Source organism: Myotis daubentonii, chromosome 6 (genome assembly GCF_963259705.1).
Source record: "Myotis daubentonii chromosome 6, mMyoDau2.1, whole genome shotgun sequence".
Taxonomy (NCBI): Eukaryota; Metazoa; Chordata; class Mammalia; order Chiroptera; family Vespertilionidae; genus Myotis; species Myotis daubentonii.
Window position 1 is genome coordinate 72768638 of NC_081845.1, and position 19704 is coordinate 72788341.

Below are 19704 nucleotides of genomic sequence, written 5' to 3' on the forward strand. Positions count from 1 at the left end.
TCCCCCATCCCCCCTGGAAAGTGTTTATTACCTAAGTCACAGAAAACTTAGCTGTTTATTGATTAAAACAATTAATACAAAAAGTACATAGAGGTTATACATCTTATTAAAATTTAGATATTTGTAAGCCTCACTTAAGTATACTGTGCCCTAACCTACCTCCCATCTCTCTCTCTCTTTTTTATTCTCTCTCTCTTTCTCTCACAATGCTTACAGAAAAAAAACCAAAACAACAATAACAAAACAAAAAAAAACCCACTCGCTGTTTAATAAGACCCATGGAGCCAAATATTCTGATGGAGGATACTATCAGTATTAGTATTATAATATCAAATATTTATGACTTAATATTATTCAGAAGATGTCATACTGAAGATTCTGTGGAGCAGTCGGTTCTGCAGTGCTGGCTGTGTGCAGTCTAGATGAATATATTTGATCTGAAACTAGGAGTAGAACAGAGGTCCACAGGGGTTTGAACGAGGATGATGCTTTCAGAGAAAGGTGAGGATTTTCTCCTTTAGTGATTTGAGAATAGTGTCTGGGAAAGGATGGCAGAGATGAAACTGGCGACCTAAGCCAGTGCCAGATTAAAAAGGTCTGCAATGCCATGTTGAAATTGTAGAATTTTAGGTAAATAGGATATCAGCAGAGGCTTGTAAGCAGGAACTAATACGATCCGAAAACCCTTTTTTTCAGAAAGCTAAAAGTGACAACCATATATGGTATTTATTCATCTGCGCCTATGCTATAAATGTGGATGCCCTTTCACATCGATTCCAGGTGTATTCTAGTCCGTGGTTAGTCACTTTCTAGGTCCTAATTGTGTTCCCTTCTCAGTCTCGTTGCTTGATGAACAGCATAATGCGTTTGTTCAAAGTACAGTCTTCCATATTAGATTTTCAAGGGCCAAGTTGACCTGTCTGCTGCCCTTGCATTCCCGGTGGGCAGCATCTCTACAATTCTGCAGGGGCTTCTGCAGCAGCTTCTGTGGACTTTTTGTTGCTCTCTTCTCCTTTTGGCTGTAGTCACTCCACATCAGCACCCAGGATGTAGCTCTTTTGGTTTCTTGCTGTGGTTTCCTCTATAAATATGTCTGGCTGCATAAGACATCCTCTCCCAAATTGCTATCCCAGTGCTAAATGTTCTTTCAGATCTGCATTCACCTATTGCTCCCTGCCAACTGGGATTCACTCATATTTGCTTTTCTATTCTTGGTTGGCAGTGACCCCTTGGGGCTCAGAAACAATTCTGGCAATAACTCTGGGTTAAAGATGACTTTACTATGATCCTCTTAGCCAGCTCTCACGTTGTCTTCACTTCTTGATTGGTTCATAGGTTCCATTTCATCCCACCTTTCTCTCTGGGCCCTACTCCAAATTCATAAGAGGCCTGTCTCAGGATTCATGAAGACTTTTCATCCTTGGAGACACCTCTTCTTGAAATGGAAAATGGGATGCTGGTACCCCGAGAACTAGCTTGCTAAGTAATGTGATTCGTAAAGTACTTTCCATCTTCTCCCAGGTTCTTGGCAGACAGCTTTTGTTTTATTTATTGCTGTAGTCGGCATATACTCAGAACGTTTTAGGTCCTCATTAATTCTAGACTACTGAGACTTCTTGGAAATAGGCCTTGTCTTTTTGCATTAGTGGAAATGTTTCAACAGACTTAATTCCAGGTAGTCTAAACACTGTATTTCTTGGAAGAGCATATTAATTGTCATAATTTGTAGTGAACTAGATAAAATAATGAATTATCATCTTATTATATCATCAGCATCCATGGCCCTAGGAACTCTGCAGCCATTGAGTCCTCGGTGCTTGAGAAGGGTTATTGAATACTTTATATCATTTCTGGAAAGTAAATATAATTATGCATATAAAGCACTCAGCACAGGGCCTGGTAAGTGATCCTGGTAAACATATCTGTATTTCTAAATTCAAAATTTTATAGGTGAGATGTCCGTTGCTGATGATATTTTTTCTCTTTGTACATCTAGTTCTAGAACCTTGCAAGAGTGTTTTGCTGTGGGCTTGTTTGCTTGCTTGCTCTTGCTTTACTTAAACTTCAGGGATTATGCTGAGATATACCTCAATGTGAATCTTTTTCTCTTCAATCCTGGATGGAATCAAGTGAGCCCTTATAATCTGCAGATCATAATTTTTATTATTATTATTATTTGCTTGTTTTTGCTCTTCCTTATGTTCTGCTTTCTTTTTGTGGAATTTTTATTATTTACATATTAGCTCTATCCTCCATATCTCTGATATTTTTTCTTCATTATGATTATGTACTCAAGTACTTTTCTTTGCATTCATCTTTCTGAAGAAAAATTCTGCTTTTGATCATTTTCTCCATACTTGAATCTACTGAATTGCTGTCTCGGTTTGCGTTCCCCTGGAAAAAGACCTGTATCAGGACTTCATTACATGAAGTTTATGTGGAAGGAGTTGTCTGGAAACTCTGGTAGAGGAGTGAGGGAGTAAAATGAGAAGATGAAGGAAACCGTTTGATGTGCCTTTCCAAACAAGTGGAACTGTGAAAAGACTGAACCTTACCCCATTGGGGTCCTTTGAGAAAGAAAGGCATGTACATTACCCCATCTAAGGACTGAGTAAGCTGGGGTTTAGAAGCCAACTGTACCCTATCAGTTGAGAGATGCTCCTGGAGGGAGTTAATTCCCTGGACTGTCACTCTGCTACGTGCATGATAAGTAGGGCTGTTATTCCCAGCCAGACCAGAACTCTGGCAAAAAGATAAATAAGTGCTGGTTGCATTGAGATAGTAAGGCAAAGGGAAATAGGCAGAGCATCAACATCATCTGTTGCTATTCGTTTCAGTGAGTGTTGGGGAAATATAATTAATGACAAAGTCTTCTCCCAGCCCAGAAATCTTTTCCACAGAGCTAGCAGAGAAGGAACCACTTTTATTATTGAATAAGCATTAAACCAGAATGGGGTAGACATCACAGGCAACCCACTAATATTGAAAAAACAGGATGAAATTTCACTCTTTTGTGTAGAGAAGCAGATACAACCCATTGTATACTTGTTCTCAGCATAAACAAGAACTGGTCCTCAAGTAAGAGGACTTGACAGCACCGTTGGTCACAGAGTTCTTCCTGACTTTATCTGGTTAGTGGGGATGACCATTTGTGTTAGCTAATGGCTTTATCCAAAGGAAAACCAAACTTCTCCTATCTTTATGACAGGAGGTAGTTTTGCAACTTGGAGCAAGGCACCCACCAAAGTTAGGGTCCTCCCCTCCCACAGAAACCTAGAGAGACAGGGTGCTATTTCCCTTGATGTTTACATTTCAAAGATATCTCTCCTAGCTCCTTGAAAAAGACATGCTGGGTCTTATAGCTGACAAAAGGCCCATTCATATATCAAAGAGAGAACTTAAAATCACACATTTTATAAAGTAAGTGCTCTGAAAAATGGAGGGAGGGAAGTCTCTTGCAAGGAGAAGTAAGCCTCATGCTTTTAGTTTCCTTTTGTCCTTACCTTGGAAATTTTTGTACCTGCATTTTATTTCAATTGCTTCCTGAAATGTATTAATTCAAGTGTTCCTCCTTTACTTCCTGCGATTTACCTGGCAGTGTTTAAATGGCATGTGTTCTCATGTTCTGCCTGCTTTTCCTTCTCTGGCTGCTAGTATTGCATGTTATTTTTGTCAGCTTAGAAAAGGTTTTGGAAATTAAATATTGAAGTCCTTTAAATTGTGAGTGGGAGACAGAGAATTTCCCACCCCTGTTGACCTCTGGTCTGTCCTTGGTTTCCCTTATTTCTCCCAGCCTCAAAGGCAACCTCCTTCTTGGTTTCTTTTTATCCTTTGAGGTCTGGGTGGACCATTATGGGATGTCCTTTCCCCATGAAGTCCACAGATGTCTAAGTTCCAGCTTCTTCCCAGGATCCACTTCCCACTTTCTGGATCCACTGGGCTTCAACACTGTTCTCCAAGTGCTTCCACCTCCCATACAGTCCCTTGCACTGGACCTGACCAAAGCCCATTCCCATGTGTTGCATATGAAAAAGAAGCTAGAGAAGCATAGTTAGATAATTTGTTTTCCCAGATGGTTCTATTCCTAAAACTGTGTTTGTGAGCCTCTTAATTACTTTTATTTATTTATTTTTTAAAAACTCACCCAGAGATATTTTTTACTGATTTTAAGAGAGAAAAAGGAAGGAAGAGAGAGAAGCATGGATTGGTTGCTTCCTACATGCGCCTGGACTGGGAATCAAACCCACATTGTATGGGACAATGCTCCAACCAGCTGAGTCTAAGCCAGGACTAAGCAAATGGGTTTTAATTAAAATGTAGGGACATGACCTTTTATACGTTAATTAAGGAGGATGAGTTGTAAGTCTTTCCATAGGTTCCATTTTTGTCAAAATCAATTGTTTTCTTTTCCTTGAAGAATGAAATAGCCCTTTTATTCTACCAAGGTATTCTTTTCACCATTTGAATAACAGGCCTTCATAGTCTGAATAGTTAGACTAACCTTGATGAACCCAAAGTATATGATTTGATTGTCCTCAGTTGAAGGTTTCAACCTCTAGTAAACCCACAACTTCCAATACTAGCATAAGGAGTCTTCTGTTTGTCATATCTCCTTCTCCACTTTCAAAATAGTGACCTACTTCTAAAAACATAATCCTTGGTTACATTGATGCTTCTGATACTTTACCCTTCATGAATCTAGATGGTGCTAGAATTGGTGTGCAGAGTGAAAAGATTTCTCTCTCATAATTGACCCTTTGGAGGATGGATGGCTATAAGGTGCAAAAGTTATTGCCATCTTCAATTCAAGAGAGCAGGGCCCAGCTGGGTGGCTCAGGGGTTGAGTGTCGCTCTATGAACCAGGAAGTCACAGTTCAGTTCCTGGTCAGGGCACATGCTTGGGTTTCAGGCTCCATCCCCATTAGGGCACGTGCAGGAGGCAGCTGATCAATGATTCTCTCTCATCATTGATGTTTCCATCTCTCTCTTCCTCTTCTTTCCTCTATAAAATCAATAAAAACATATTTAAAAAAACAAAAACAGAGAGCAGGGATTTGTAAGTGAAGGCCACAAGAACCTGCGGTGCTCTTTGGAATTAAGCCATTGCTTCTCTATCATGTATGTATGTATATCCATTTGTGTGCATAAATTTTGTGTGCATAAATTTTGACAACTAATTTATACATAAAAGAATTTTCACATATGTGTATTTAAAAATGCTTTTAAGTTAGTGATTCAGACAAATCCCAAACAGGCCATGGTATAAATAATAAATGTGTGTTTATTTCAATTTCTTGATGGAGAAAGCTGTGCAGACAATAGACTTATTTATTTCTGAAGAGGATTTATGTTAAAGGGAATATTCCCTGGGGTGTTGAGGAGAAAAAGCCTTCAAAAAGCACTCTAGTAAATTATAACTCTCAGGATAAAATATGACAGTAATAATTGCTAAAGTAAAAAACTAAAGTATAAAACTTGCACGTACTTTATATCATGTGTTTTCAACTTCTTTTTTTTTTAAAAAAAATGAATGTATTCCTGTCACTGGAAGAGCTACTCCTGGGAGAATAATTGAGATATTTGAATACATTAACTCTTTCAGCTCATATATAATTTTATATATAATTTTATATATAGATTCCAATTTTAAATATTTAGCAGTGTTCATATTTGGTTAGTGCTTACTATGTTACTCCTACTAGTACTGTCATTATTTTACAAGTGAGGAATTAAAAGCCCAAAATTGTGAGGTTAGTTGCTCTAGTTTTCACAGTATTAAGTGGGAGAGCTGGGATTTTAACCCTGACCATCATGAATGGAACCTGGGATGTTAAAACTGCCACCATATGTGACCTTGCAATATTATATGGTCCATGTGACATACTGTAGACTATAAATTAATGATAAATTTAAAAGTTAAAATTCAAGAAGGCATATGCAATGATGTTAGTTTTTCCTTATCTTCCCAAAACATGTGTGAGCTCTTTAGCTTACAGTAGTTTAAAATGTACATTCTCTTAAAGTTATACACTTAAATTAACTCAATAATAAGTAAACCAGCATCAAACTGATTCACTTTGTTACAACTCTTTGAAGAAATACTTAATTAGAAAGTTTTGTAATTATACTATTTCAAGGGAATTTAATTTTCATAACCAACAGCCATGGCCATAAGAGTATGGCTTCGAAGTCAGTCAGGCAGACCAAATGCCATTCTCTCACTTCCTGAATCACTGCAACCAAGTCACTTAGCTCCTCTGAGAGAAAACCTTTCATTTCTTTGAGAGTTTATAGTGTACCAGGCACCATACTTGTGATCTATACATATTACCTTCTGTTATCCTTGTCTGAGAAATCTAGAGTTTCCTTATCATGTAGATTAAGAACCTGAATCTCAAAAAATTTAGTAACTTTTTCCAAATACTATTGGTAATAAATATCAGTACTGTTAACTTAAATATAGATCTCTCTGACCTCAAAATATTTTTTTTTTACTTCCACTACACCTTAGTGTTCTATGAAGATTAAATGGTATAATGTGTATAAAATATGCAACAGCAGCCTCATTCTAGATGTTCAAAGATTGACCTGAATAGTTGCCATTTAGAGTTTCGATTTTTCTCAGTACTATATCTTAGAACACTGTTTGGAAAGTGGATTTTCTAATAGTAAAGTCTACTTTGCAGGATAAGGATGTCTCTGAAGAAAAGTCATATAGTGAGTCATAATTTTTTAAAGCTATGAGAAACCTTTGACATTATCATGTCTACCATTGTCTGTTGTTTTTAGTTTGTTGATCTTGTGGAACAGTATTCCCTTACCTGACATCTTATGCATAAACAGGTGTGAGTTGAGCTGATATGGTTGAATGGGATGCTGGAGAATCCTCATTTTGCTCTAACATAGTCCATAAGGCGCCTTTCTGTAACCCTCCTGGCCCCAAATATCACCACTTGAAAACTACCTCTCTAGTACATAACCTTCTCTGTTCATCCTATCTAATAAAAGAGAAACATGGTAATTTTCCTACGACCGCTACCCTTCCCATTGGCTAATCAGGGTGATATGCAAATGAACTGCCAGCCAAGATGGCGGCCGGCAGCCAGGCAGCTGGAAGCGAACATGAGGCTTGCTTGCTTCAGTGACGGAGGACTTCCAACGTTCCCCGCCTGCCCGCTGCGGGCCTCTGAGCTTGCAGTTTGAAACATTGTAACAAATATAGAAGCTAAACAAAACCCCAGAAACCTGCTTTCAGCCGCTGAGATCTCAGAGCTGGTGTTATACAGTGTATCGATTATAGAACCAAAACAAACCAGATACTTGCTTTCAGCAGCAGAGGTCTCAGAGCTGGAGCCAGAGCTAAAGCGGGCCCAGAATAAAAAGAAAAAGAAAAAAAGGAGCAGTTGGGAGCTTCAGTCACCCGCCAGCCTGAAAACAGCCCTCAGCCCCTCACCCAGACTGGCCAGGCACCCCAGTGGGGACCACCATCCTGATCCAGGACACCCTTCAGGGCAAACCAGCCGGCCCCACCCATGCACCAGGCCTCTATCCTATATAGTAAAAGGGTAATATGCCTCCCAGCACTGGGATCAGCAGAGCCGAGAGGCCTTCGGCACTAGGATCAGCGTGACAGGGGGTAGCACCCAAACCCCCTGATCACTCTATGGCTCTGTGTGTGACAGGGGGCGGGGCCACAACCTCCCTATCCGCCCTGCTCTGTTCGTGACAGGGGAAGGTGCCCCAATCTCCTGATCAGCCCTGCTCTGTGCCTGATACAGGGGAGCTCCCCAACCCCCTGATCGCCCTGCAGCTCTGTGTGTGACAGGGTGCGGCGCCCCAACCCCCTGATTGGCCCTGCTCTGTGTGTGACAGGGTGTGGCGCCCCAACCCCTCCCACCCCCCAGGGGCCCTGCTCTGTGTGTGATGGGGTAGAGCCATAACCTCCCCATTGGCCCTGCCCTGAGTGTGACAGTTGCGGCGCCCCAACCCCCTGATCGGCCCTGCTCTGTGTGTGACAGGGGGCGGTGCCCCAACTCCCCTATCGGCCCTACTCTGTGAGTGACAGGGGGGAGCTCCTCAGCCCCCTGATGGGCTCTGCTCTGTGCGTGACAGGGGGGAGCTCCCCAATCCCCTGATCGACCCTGCTCTGTGCATGACAGGTGGTGGCACCGCAACCTCCCTATGGACCCTGCCTTGAGTGTGACAGGGGGCAGTGCCCCAACCCTCCAATCAGCCCTACCCTGAGCGTGACTGAAGGTGGCATCGCAATCTCTCAATTCGCCCTGCTCTGTGCATGACAGGGGGCGGCACCCTAACTCCCCAATCGGCCCTGCTCTGAGCCCAACCAGGGGCTGCACCTAGGGATTGGGCCTGTCCTCTGCCACCCGGGAGCAGGCCTAAGCCAGCAGGTCATTATCTCCCGAGGGGTCCCAGACTGCGAGAGGGCACAGGCCGGGCTGAGGGTCCCCCCCTTCCCCCCCGAGTGCACAAATTTTTGTGCACCAGGCCTCTAGTATATATATAAACACATAGGTGTTTAAAAATGATGAATAAGGTATCAACTCAGTTATTCAGGTGTTCTCTCTACTGACAGTGTTGGTGATGGGATTCCTTTCAGGAAATTCTGGAAAAATACCAAAATCTGGAAAACACAGAGGAGGAATATATGGTCTATATCATATTATGAACAACTTATAACATATTCTTAAAAAAATGCCCAAAGCACATGACTATCTTTCTTAATTTGACAAAATGAAAACATTTACTTTTTCTAAAATCACACTGTCAAAAGTGCTTTAGTGTGTGTATGAGTGTGAGTATGTGTGTGCACTTGCGTGTACATTTCTATACTGTGACTTCTAATGTGTCATTTACTGGTGTTCCCCTTATTTCATTGAGCTCCATAATGACCTGGACATGTGAGCTTGGGAATTAGCATTCAATAACTAAATTACTCTGTTTAATAGAGGTGAAAATAATTTTAAATTCCCTAGGAAATTTCAGACAGGAAGAGAGAGTAATATGAGCATTAGAGATAGAAGAGAATACAATTTTTTTTTTTTAGTTGTCCCTAATGAGATTATCAATATGACCTCTTTGCTTTGTGCCCTATGATAGTTTCCTTGAAATCTATGTTACCCATAAGTGATTTTGAGAGTGGGTCTTTTAGGGCATTTTAAGAAATTTTGAGTTTTGCATTACAATTGGCATTTGGCAAATCCAGAGACCAAATGGCTGGACTCAGTGCCAGAGCACATCTGATTCTGTGTTCTGGTTGGGAATTTGTCTTAAATCGTCTGAACTAAGGTAGAAGAATACCCATTTGTGAGCTGACTTGAGTCCCTGCCCCCCAAAATAGAATCAGGGTGTGGAGGGTCCTAAACAATCCTGCCACCAGTATTCAAGGAAATAGAGAAGATCCTTCATGAAGCCCATTTGTTTTAGGAATACAACATGAATATTCATGAGAAATTATGCAAACTAATCTGAACTCACCCTTCAAAAAAAAACTTTGGATGAAGGCCTTGTTTGGAACCCTTGGTTGCAAACAGAGAGTTAGAAATAAACAATGTGATGTGAGAGCACACACATTTTAGGTAAGCCCTTCAAAAAGGAAATTAGTCAGAATGTTGAAAATAGTAGTTTCACCCCCCACTGATGGGCACACAGCTACTAAATCAGGCCTTTACGGGGGAGAGGAAAGGACATTCATGGAAGATGTGCCTTTTGTGTAAAAATCTGTAATCTGCTGGAGAGCACAGAACTATAGGGCCGGGATACCAGGAAATTGCTGACAGACCACTGGCCGAGTTCTTTCAGAAACTAGAGGTACCCCCGGGGAAATATGAATGTATAAAAAATTTACTTGCACTTGTGTACCTGTAGCAGCAACACACCTCTAGTGATTAACAGTTTGACCTCTGGATATCAAATTACCTGGATGGTAATGCAACTCGATGATGCATACTCTATGTAACTCTTGGTAAGCTTCTCTCTGTGCCACAGTCTCCTCATTAGCAAAAGGAGGGAAATAACATTATCTAACAGAAAGTGTAGTCATGCAGAGAGAATTAGATAATCCATGGAAAGTGCTTTGTAACTTTGACCTAAAAAGCAATACCAAAATTATGACTTCTATTTCATTACTATTATAGTAAAAGGAGACTTGAAAAAAAATACCCTGAAAATGATAAAAGTGTATCTTGAATTGTGTGGTTGTTGATTTTATAAAAAAACAAAAAACATTTGTACTTTTGAGGACTTTTTTTCAGGTTTTCTTCAATAAACATGCTATTTTGAATTAAGAGCAAAAATTTCTAATTGTCAAATTATTTACATGTCAGGAATATGTCTGTTGTAGAAGGTAACATACAAATAATATTTCTGATGGAAAAGTTTCCTTTTAATTTCTTACCAATTAAATACAAGAATGCAGTTCCAGTTATACTCTATTTAGTGCCATGTTAGTCTCTGTCAAATAACTAATACAAACTGATGTATTTTACTTACATTTTTACCTTAGGGCGTAACATGGGGATTGGTTGGGGGATATATAAAACTGGATTTGACATTTTCTAATGACTTGGTTTAGAATCTCTTATATTTAGTAACCAGTAATTTTTTTAAAGTGTGTTTTTTTTTTTTATTTTAGAGAGAGGAAGGGAGAGGGAGAGAGAGATAGAAATATCAATAATGAGAGAGAATCATTGATAGCTGCCTCCTGCACTCCCCCTACTGGGGATGGAGCAGGAAACCCAGGCATGTGCCCTGACTGGGAATTGAATCATGATCTCTTGGTTCATAGGTTGATGTTCAACCACTGAACCACACTGGCTGGACTTTAATGCCTTTTTTTGTTGAGGTAAAGAAATCAGTGTTATGATTCTTATGCCACACCTCACAGTACATAGGCCTTATAAAACTTGGCTAGTGAGGAACCCTTAATAACCAGCTGGAAATCAGCTTAGGAAGTATTGAGAAAGGATCACAATCAGGCAACCTCTGGTTTAACTATCCCAGCAATTATGTGTAAATGAAGCCGACACCAGAGATAAGAAGCAGCTTGCCTCCCAGTGGAACCCAAAGAGGAAGGAAATGTTTCCTATACCCAAGGGTGCATACTCCTTTAGTCAAGCCTCGCTTTTCTTCCCCAACTGAGAATTTGGAACCAAGAAAAACTCTTTTAAATAAAAAGTCCTAGTTAGATATAGAGGGTTGCTAGCAGAGTGGAGTGTGGATTACCAGGCTGAAAGATGTTGATATTCCCGAGGGCTGAGTACTGTAGATGAGAAATGAGCAGGAAAGGAGGCTGCCTCTTCTACCCATCTCCGTCATGGACTTTCCATGTGTTGACATGATGGGCTTCTCTAGTCAGATAAACACATTAACCTGGGCCCTACAGTTAACTCATCTAAAATCAATAGCAAATTTGCTTTTGTTTATCCGGCTTAGGTCTACTTGGGTCATTTTTTCAATTTAATTTCCATATAAGACTGAAAAATGCTTTTTTATCCTTTGAAATTTAATGAAACAACCACTAGATAATTGGGGAGGGGTGTCAAGAAACATGTTAATTATGTTAATTATTTAACCAAATTTTGCTTCTTTGAATTCCTAAAAGAAAAATGCAACTCTGATTGAAAAATGAGCTGGGTTTGAATCCTAACTTTGCTGAAGCTACTAAGTCTTTTAAACTGAGTTTCCTAATCTCAAATCTGTGAGTAATGTACAAGATTATTGTGATATTAGAGGTGACATGTGTAAAATACATAGCACACACTAGCAAAGTATATGGATCAGAGGCTGATTGGCTCTTCACCTGGATTGAAGAGCCAATCAGGCTTCACTAATCACTTGGGTACAGGACTGTGAAAAAACTGCTCCAATAGGAATGCATTGTTAGTTCAGCTGAGGATATGTAGCTCATGCATAATCAATGCCAACATAATACTTATCCATCATCTCTTTAACGTTCTCCTGTTGACCAAAATGAGGCAACACATTTTACAGAGGATGTGGGTGTGAAGCTCAATGATAATCTGGGTTAGTGGAATTTGTTGGGGAGATAACCATTGGTTTTGCATATTTTAATAGCAAACAACCTTTCACCACTTAAAGGTTACTAAAAAGTTCTCGTTCTATTAAAGAATAGGGACAATCTTTGGTTTATTATTTGCAAAATCTTACTTATCAAATATAAAAAAAAATCCTTTTTTTCCAAAATGAGGTGGTGCACACTGAAGAGTTAATGGCAGTTCTGCTAAATCTTCTCAGGGATTTAACATTTTCATTTAGCTGATTAAAATCTGTTGTAGATGATCAGTATGCCAGCTTTTTTTTTTAAAAATCATTCACTCAAAAATGATTTTAAAAATCTTTAAATGGCTTGTACCTGATTTTTATTTCTCAAAGGGTTTCTACTTATGGAAAATTTGCTTAGATTATATCCTTTTGTCAGTCTCAATGAATGTTAAATCAATGCAAAATGAGTGGATTTGTATTTCTAAAAATAACCTCTTTCACAGGAAGAAGAGCTAAGGAAGAGTGGGGAAGCCAAGTATGCCCACTTGAGTGATGAACTTCACGTGTTAATTGAAGTGTTTGCTCCACCGGGGGAAGCTTATTCACGTATGAGTCATGCATTGGAAGAGATTAAAAAATTCCTGGTTCCCGTAAGTGTTTTTCTTTTTTTACAAAGAAGTTTCTCAGCGGTTTCTATTTTTAAAAATGTGCCTTTGAGCTTCGCTGACTTTTTAGAAGGAAATGCATATTGCAAACTAATTATTCATAGAGTTGATATGAACTATAGAATATCCAAAACACTTGGCACAGGACCTGGCATGTTGCTACCTCATGATGGTTCGACTTCAGTATTTGTCTTCAGTACATCATTACCAGCTGTGCATCAGTACACAGCCATAAAGAGTAAGACAGTGAACACATAAACACAGAAACGTAACTGAAGTTGTATACTTTTCTTTTGTGTCTTAATAAATGGGTAATTGACATGTATTATTGGAAATTTTTAATTATTAAAGCATTTGCATTTGTAGTGGGAACAAAAAGATTACATATGCCATACTTGTAACAAGACAGTGATGTTATTTGAAAACATCAAATGCATTTTTATGTGATGGTATGCCAAGTGCTGGCTCATTATAAATGTAATGTAAAATAATCAGTGTTAATAGAAACAGACATTTGTTGACATGAAGCAAAATTTGGAAAAATAAATGCATTGCACTAAGTGAGAGCAGTAGAGAATATTTGGTTAGTAAGGCAGTAAATTCATGGTTGCATATTGAATAGAATTCTGCATTGATTTTCAAAAAAATTGAGGAAGATTAAATGATGAAGCTTTTCTAAAGGTTGACAGTTTAGCATTCTAGGAAGAGGTCATTCAAACAGAAATCTTGGCATCAGGCTTAGAGCCAGGAATAAAACAAACAAGAGAATGCTGAGGAAGGTTCTCTGGAGTACCTAGGCAGAAGTCTTCAGGGGAGAGAGGGAGAGGGGGAGGGGGAGGGGGAGGGGGAGGAGGAGGGGGAGGGGAGGGGGAGGGAGAGGGGGAGGGGGAGGGGAGGAGAGGGAGAGGGAGAGAATCTAAAATTAATCTGTGTAACAAAGAACACAGTAGGTTTCTAAACTGATCCATAAACTCGGAGGAAATGATGCATAAGATTCATTGATTGACAGTGATTTTAAGGATGGGAAAAGAAAAAAATAACTATTTCAGAAGGTAAAAGTCTCAAAATCTAACAACATAATTAATTAATTATATGCCCAGTTTAAAAACATCTCTCAGGACAAGGTTCTGAATAATGCCATACCATTCATGATTATTCCCTGACATTACATGCATGCTGAATTTCTGCACAAGTTAGTATCTGGTGCTCATCTGAACCCCTCCCTAAGTAGATCCTATATTTCTTAAGAATGAGGATGCTATGTATGTTCTCTCTTCCTTTTTCCTCTGAACAAAATGCCTAGTACTGTTGTGTAAACATTTTTACTATGTTTACCTCAGACCAAACTTCTTGTGATATTGAATGTGTAGAAAAATGCTAGGACTGCCGACATTACTAATTCATTTCATGAGTGTGGACAAGGCATCTAAGTTCCAAGAGCTTCAGCTTATTCATCTTTAAAGAGAAGATAATTATAATTGACTGACCTCTGTGACAGCTATTGTGACTATTACATGGGGTACTGCATATGAAAGACATAGACAATTATAAAGTACTATGTAAATGGATGTTTTTTTAATCTATTTTATTTTTACAGTAGATAATCTAAGAATGACTTTTTGGGGTGAAATATATAAGATGGAATACTATTTTATTGCTACATATATCTTGGACCTAGGCTGTAGGCTATATTAACCCTATTTTATTATAAATATCACTAATACATTTTCCTTCGTAGGCCTCGTGATGCTTGTGATCATTTCATTATGTCTTTGCCACTGAAATATATATATATTTATGGGCAGGGATAGCAGTGCCTCTGTTGGATTCCCATCATTCAGCATCATATCTGGCAAATCAGTGTTTGTTTGATTGTCTGACTGAAGCAGTGGCGGCCGGGGTCCCATGGAGGAAGGCAATAGCTCTCTGGGCCAGGTTTGGGGAATATACCCCACAATCAAGGTGCTCTCTATAGATACAGACTCAGATGAAGGCTGAAGACCTTACATTGACCAGGTTGACTTGTTCCTGTCTATCTCTGGGATTTTACCTCTGCCTGTCCAACTGCTCACTTCCTGGGCTCTTGCAGCCTTCCTTTCATGTCATCCTCCAGGCTCCCTCCTCATAAGGGCCTGTGAAGATTCTTCTCCAGTGTACTGGCAAGGCTATCTCCTTGTCATTCGGGTCTTGGCTCTGCTGTTATCTCTGCAGGAAATCCTGCCCTGACCACACAATTCTATTATGTGTGTACAATTCTATTCTGGTTCACAATATCACCGCTGTCTGATTTCACATTGCCATTCATTGTCTCATTTTGCCCTAGCCTTCTTCACTATGTATTTCCTCAGAGCTCTTATCACCTTCAGATTATCTTTAATATATATATATATTTAACTCGTTTGTTAATTGTTGATTTAATATATATGTCATGAGGGCAAGTTATCTAGTTTCACCACTTTATTCCCCCATTTTGAACCATGCCAGGGACATAAGAAGCACTTAATAAATATTTTTGTGAGTGAATAAATGATTGAATGAAGAGCTTTTACAAATAACCATTCTGATATCTCTCCACGTTGTATGAGCAAATTTTACAATCACTGAAGGTCCTCTATATCATGAATTAACAGAACTTGACAAGTATTTGTCATGCCCGGGTTAAGACTCTAATGATCATCCTTGGAGGTTTGTATCATTTAAATAAAAGGCATATACTAGTATGTTCAAAGGGACATTCACAACTCCCCGTGTTTAGTTTCTTCTAAATGCCAGAAAGGAAACATAACATGTGACATATTTTTTGTGCCTTCTATAATAACACCTAGTATGGCATGAATATGTAAATACTTTATGTATATGAATATATTCAAATTATACATATATGTGCATATATATAGTATATCTGTGTGTGTGTGTGTGTGTGTGTGTGTGTAAAGTTTATATCTGTGTTTGTGGTGTATATGTATCTTTTTGTTAGTCTCATCAATTTTACATATAATAAGACTTTAAGTAAATTCAACAGAAAATAAAATCATCAGACCTGGTTGTTATTTTCTTCCTGAATTAGATTGGACGTATTTCTTGGTGACAGCCATGATTCTTGAAATGGGGCTATTAGAGTTTATTGTATCATTTTGAGTTTGAGATATTGGAAACCTATATAGAAAACCTACCAAGAATGTGACTATGGAGGAAAAGTAAAACCCTTTTCCTCTTTATGTTAAAAGCAAAAAGAGGATATTCTTGCCATCTATTCTTCAAAGACTGTAATCCTAGCTCAAAAATGGGAAAATGACACTTATTGCTAGTAGAAATCATACAAAAAAGTAAGCAGATATAAGGAAATTAGAAAAGAGAAGCAGGATATTTTGAGTCTAGGAGGTGGGAAAAAAAATCTACACTCTCATGCACTGAAAAAATTTTTGCAAAGTTTTGAAAGATTATAAATGTAAGAATGTATCTCTGAAATTTATACTATAATTTGATAAGAAATGACTATTTGGTCAGAACCTTTTATGCTGGTGAATATGTAGGGGAAACAGTTTATTAAATGAAAACCTACCAGCCAGCAAAAGCAACATTGGTAAATGGCAAGACCCACAAGGTGCAGAAGGACAGATGCATTTTGGCTGGCTGCTGGCAGGAGTTCAGCATGAATAGTAACAACATCCCACAGGCAAGAGAATGATCAGTAATAATAACAAAATAAAGTTCAGTGCAGAGAGGAAAACAGGATCTGTGACCTGCATATTGTTCCTTTATTGTTGTGGTTATTGTAAAACAGTTGTCAAGAGTTTTCTCAGATTGTTATTATCAAAACCAATTAATTTCCTTTTCTTTCCCATAATTAAGCATATTTTAATAGTGTGGTAGGTAATAGCACTAAGCACAAACCACATATATTTATGTAATTATTGCTTGCTCTGAAATGTCTACTACATTTCTACACACTATGATTATTTTCTGATTACATCTGGATAAATGTATAATCATCTAATATTGAGAATTTTTAAGCCTGATACCTTGTAATCTACACTAATAAAAGAGAAACATGCAAATTGGTGTCACTCCGCTAAACCCACCAGCCAATCAGATGAGTATGCAAATTAACCCAACAAACATGGCGGTTAATTTGCATACGCAGGCATGGAGTGAAGACTGAAGGCTCCGACCGGAGTGAAGACTGAAGACTGAAGACTAAAGAGGCTTGGTTTCTCCGCTGAGGCTGTAGCGGAGAAGCCAAGCCTCGCTGCGGCTGCAGCAGAGAAGCCAAGCGGCCACAGAGCTAGAGGCTTGGGTTGCCCCTGGCGATGGAGGAAGCCAAGCTTCCCACCTGCCCTGGCCGCCGCTCAAGGGAGAGAACAACACACAGTGGAGGCCAGGAGCCTGAGAGATCAACACAGAGGGACACCTGCTCCAAGCCTCCACGGTGGGGCTGGGGGCAGCCACCAGTCATCACACACACACACACAGGGCGCCTTCTCTGAGCCTCTGTGGCGTGGCTGTGGGCATCCACCAGCGGACACACACACACACACCACACACACACACACACACACGGGGTGCCTGCTCTGAGCCTCCGACGCAGCTGGGGGCAGGCCCCAGCGGACACACACACACACACACAGGGTGCCTGCTCTGAGCTCTGCTGCCAGACTATGGCTTAGGCTGAGTGGGCCTGAGCCTTTGGTAGGACATCCACTGAGGGCTCCCAGTCTGTGAGAGGGGGTAGGCTGGGCTGAGGCACCCCCACTCCCCAGTGCACGAATTTTGTGCACTGGGCCTCTAGTTCTATATAATAAAAGGCAAATACGCAAATCGGCCGAACAGCGGAATGACTGGTCACTATGATATGCACTGACCACCAGGGGGCAGACGCTCAATGTAGGAGCTGCCCCCTGGTGGTCAGTGCACTCACACAGGGAGAGCGCCGCTCAGCCAGAAGCCGAGCTCACAGGCAGGTGCATGCAGTTGTGGAGGCGGGAGCCTCCGTGGCAGCGCTAAGGATGTCCAACTATTGGCTTAGGCCCACTAAGCCTGCAGTCGGACATCCCCCAAGGGCTCCTGAGCTGCGAGAGAGCGCAGGCCATGCTGAGGGACTCCCCTTGCCCCGAGTTCACAAATTTCGTGCACTGGGCTTCTAGTAGTAACAAAAGCCTCTGAATTAGAAAAAAAATAAAATTTTGTTAGTTCTTAGAACAGATCTAATAATTATCATATAATTAATTACATGATAATATAATTTATTATTATTATTATTACTGGAGGCCCGGTGCACAAAAAATTGTTTACTCGGAGGGGTGCCTCAGCCCAGCCTATGCCCTCTCCCGGTCTGGGACCCCTCGGGGGATGACCACCTGCTGGCTTAGGCCCGCTCCCTGGGGAACTGGGCCTAAGCTGGCAGTCAGACATCCCTCTGGCAGCCCAGGAGCCCTTGAGGGATGTCCACTTGCCAGCGGGGAGCAGGCCTAAACTGCAGTCGGACATCCTTAGCGCTGCTGAGGAGGCAGGAGAGGCTCCCACCACCACCGCTGTACTGGCAGCCATCAGCCTGGCTTGTGGCTGAGCAGAGCTCCCCTTGTGGGAGTGCACTGCTCACCAGGGGGCAGCTCCTGCATTGAGCATCTGCCCCCTGGTGGTCAGTGTGTGTCATAGTGACCAGTCATTCCCAGTCGTTCTGCTGTTAGGGTCAATTTGCATATTACCCTTTTATTATATAGGATTAAAACCCAAGGTCACTTTAGCATTGCTAATTGATTGACATAACCTGGAAGACAGATAAAAGAAATGCAAAGACAGATAAAACCAACCCTAATACAAGTATCTTCTGACTCCTCACCAGTACAGATAATCAGATATTCTCTTTACAAATCTAGGACCAGGCATCCACTTTGTATCTTAAAAATAAATTCTCACTAATTATCACTGGTCTCATTTGATGCCAGTGTTGTGAATTCTCTGAGGCCACTCTTTTCCTGAGTTCTTAGTGCATTTTACATGCCAGCATTGTTTGCCTATCAGCACTTAGATTTCATCTTGATGAGGTACTTCTTCACCATTAATTGACATTATAATTAAAAAAGCAACAACGTGCTTTTTGTAATTCCAAATGTTGTTAGCATGAAGGCTTAGCAGCATTCCTAAAAAGTTATCTATGTTGTTAAATATCTGCACTTCCTAAGAATGCAGGTTTAATCTCCAAGGCGAGGATCTCACCTCTTAACTTTATCAGCTTTTAGTGTAAGGAAATCTTAGAGGATTATATAGAAATTTTATATAATATTCAAATCATTTACTAATTACTAATCCTGCAGTTTTATATAATAAGCATGTCAACACTGACCTGTTAATATTTGCCAAATGGAATCAACTAAAAAAGACTCATAGTTATTGAAGAATTTGGTACAAAAAGAAATCAAGACAAAAAAAGTAGCTGAATAATCAGAATTGTTCATTAAAGTAATTTTTAACTGAGTAAATAAAGAAAATAAATGGTAGTAATTAATGCAAGGTGAAAACCTTATTTACATTCAATTCAACAAATATTTCTAAGCACCAAATTATACGTCAGTCATGGATCTAGACATTTGTGTTACATCAGCCACTGCCCTTGGAGAATTTAAGAGCCAGATAAGTATATCCAGAGATATTTGGGAGAGAATTGGGATGGGAGACCAAACTGGATAATATGGTCAATAGTGATGACAGACCAAGCAACACTGATCAAACCAAAAATGTTATTTTCTAGTCAGGAAAAATCAATTGCTGACAAAGACCACCACCAACCAGACAAGGGTCTATAGCAGGGGTGGGCAACCTTTTTGTGAGTGCGTGCCAAAACCAGCAAAATCTCTGACTCAAAATTCTTCTGTGTGCCAACCCTAATTTTTTAAGAACATGTTACTCTTACTTGATATCTCTTAAGGTGTACGTATGTGAAGAACCTTGAAGAAATAATAAAATTCATTCGAGTGACAAAAACAGTAAATGATGATGAAAAATACATTTTTTTAAATGT

At 39.9% G+C, this 19704-nt stretch overlaps 1 protein-coding gene across 1 annotated transcript in view; it reads left to right on the plus strand.

Moving 5' to 3' along the window:
• KHDRBS2 (KH RNA binding domain containing, signal transduction associated 2) overlaps nt 1-19704 on the plus strand; it is a 503504-nt gene that overhangs the window by 231961 nt on the left and 251839 nt on the right. Inside the window, exon 4 of the mRNA XM_059701296.1 lies at nt 12525-12671. Within this exon, the coding sequence (XP_059557279.1) occupies nt 12525-12671 (147 nt within the window). The remainder of the gene's footprint in view (nt 1-12524; nt 12672-19704) is intronic.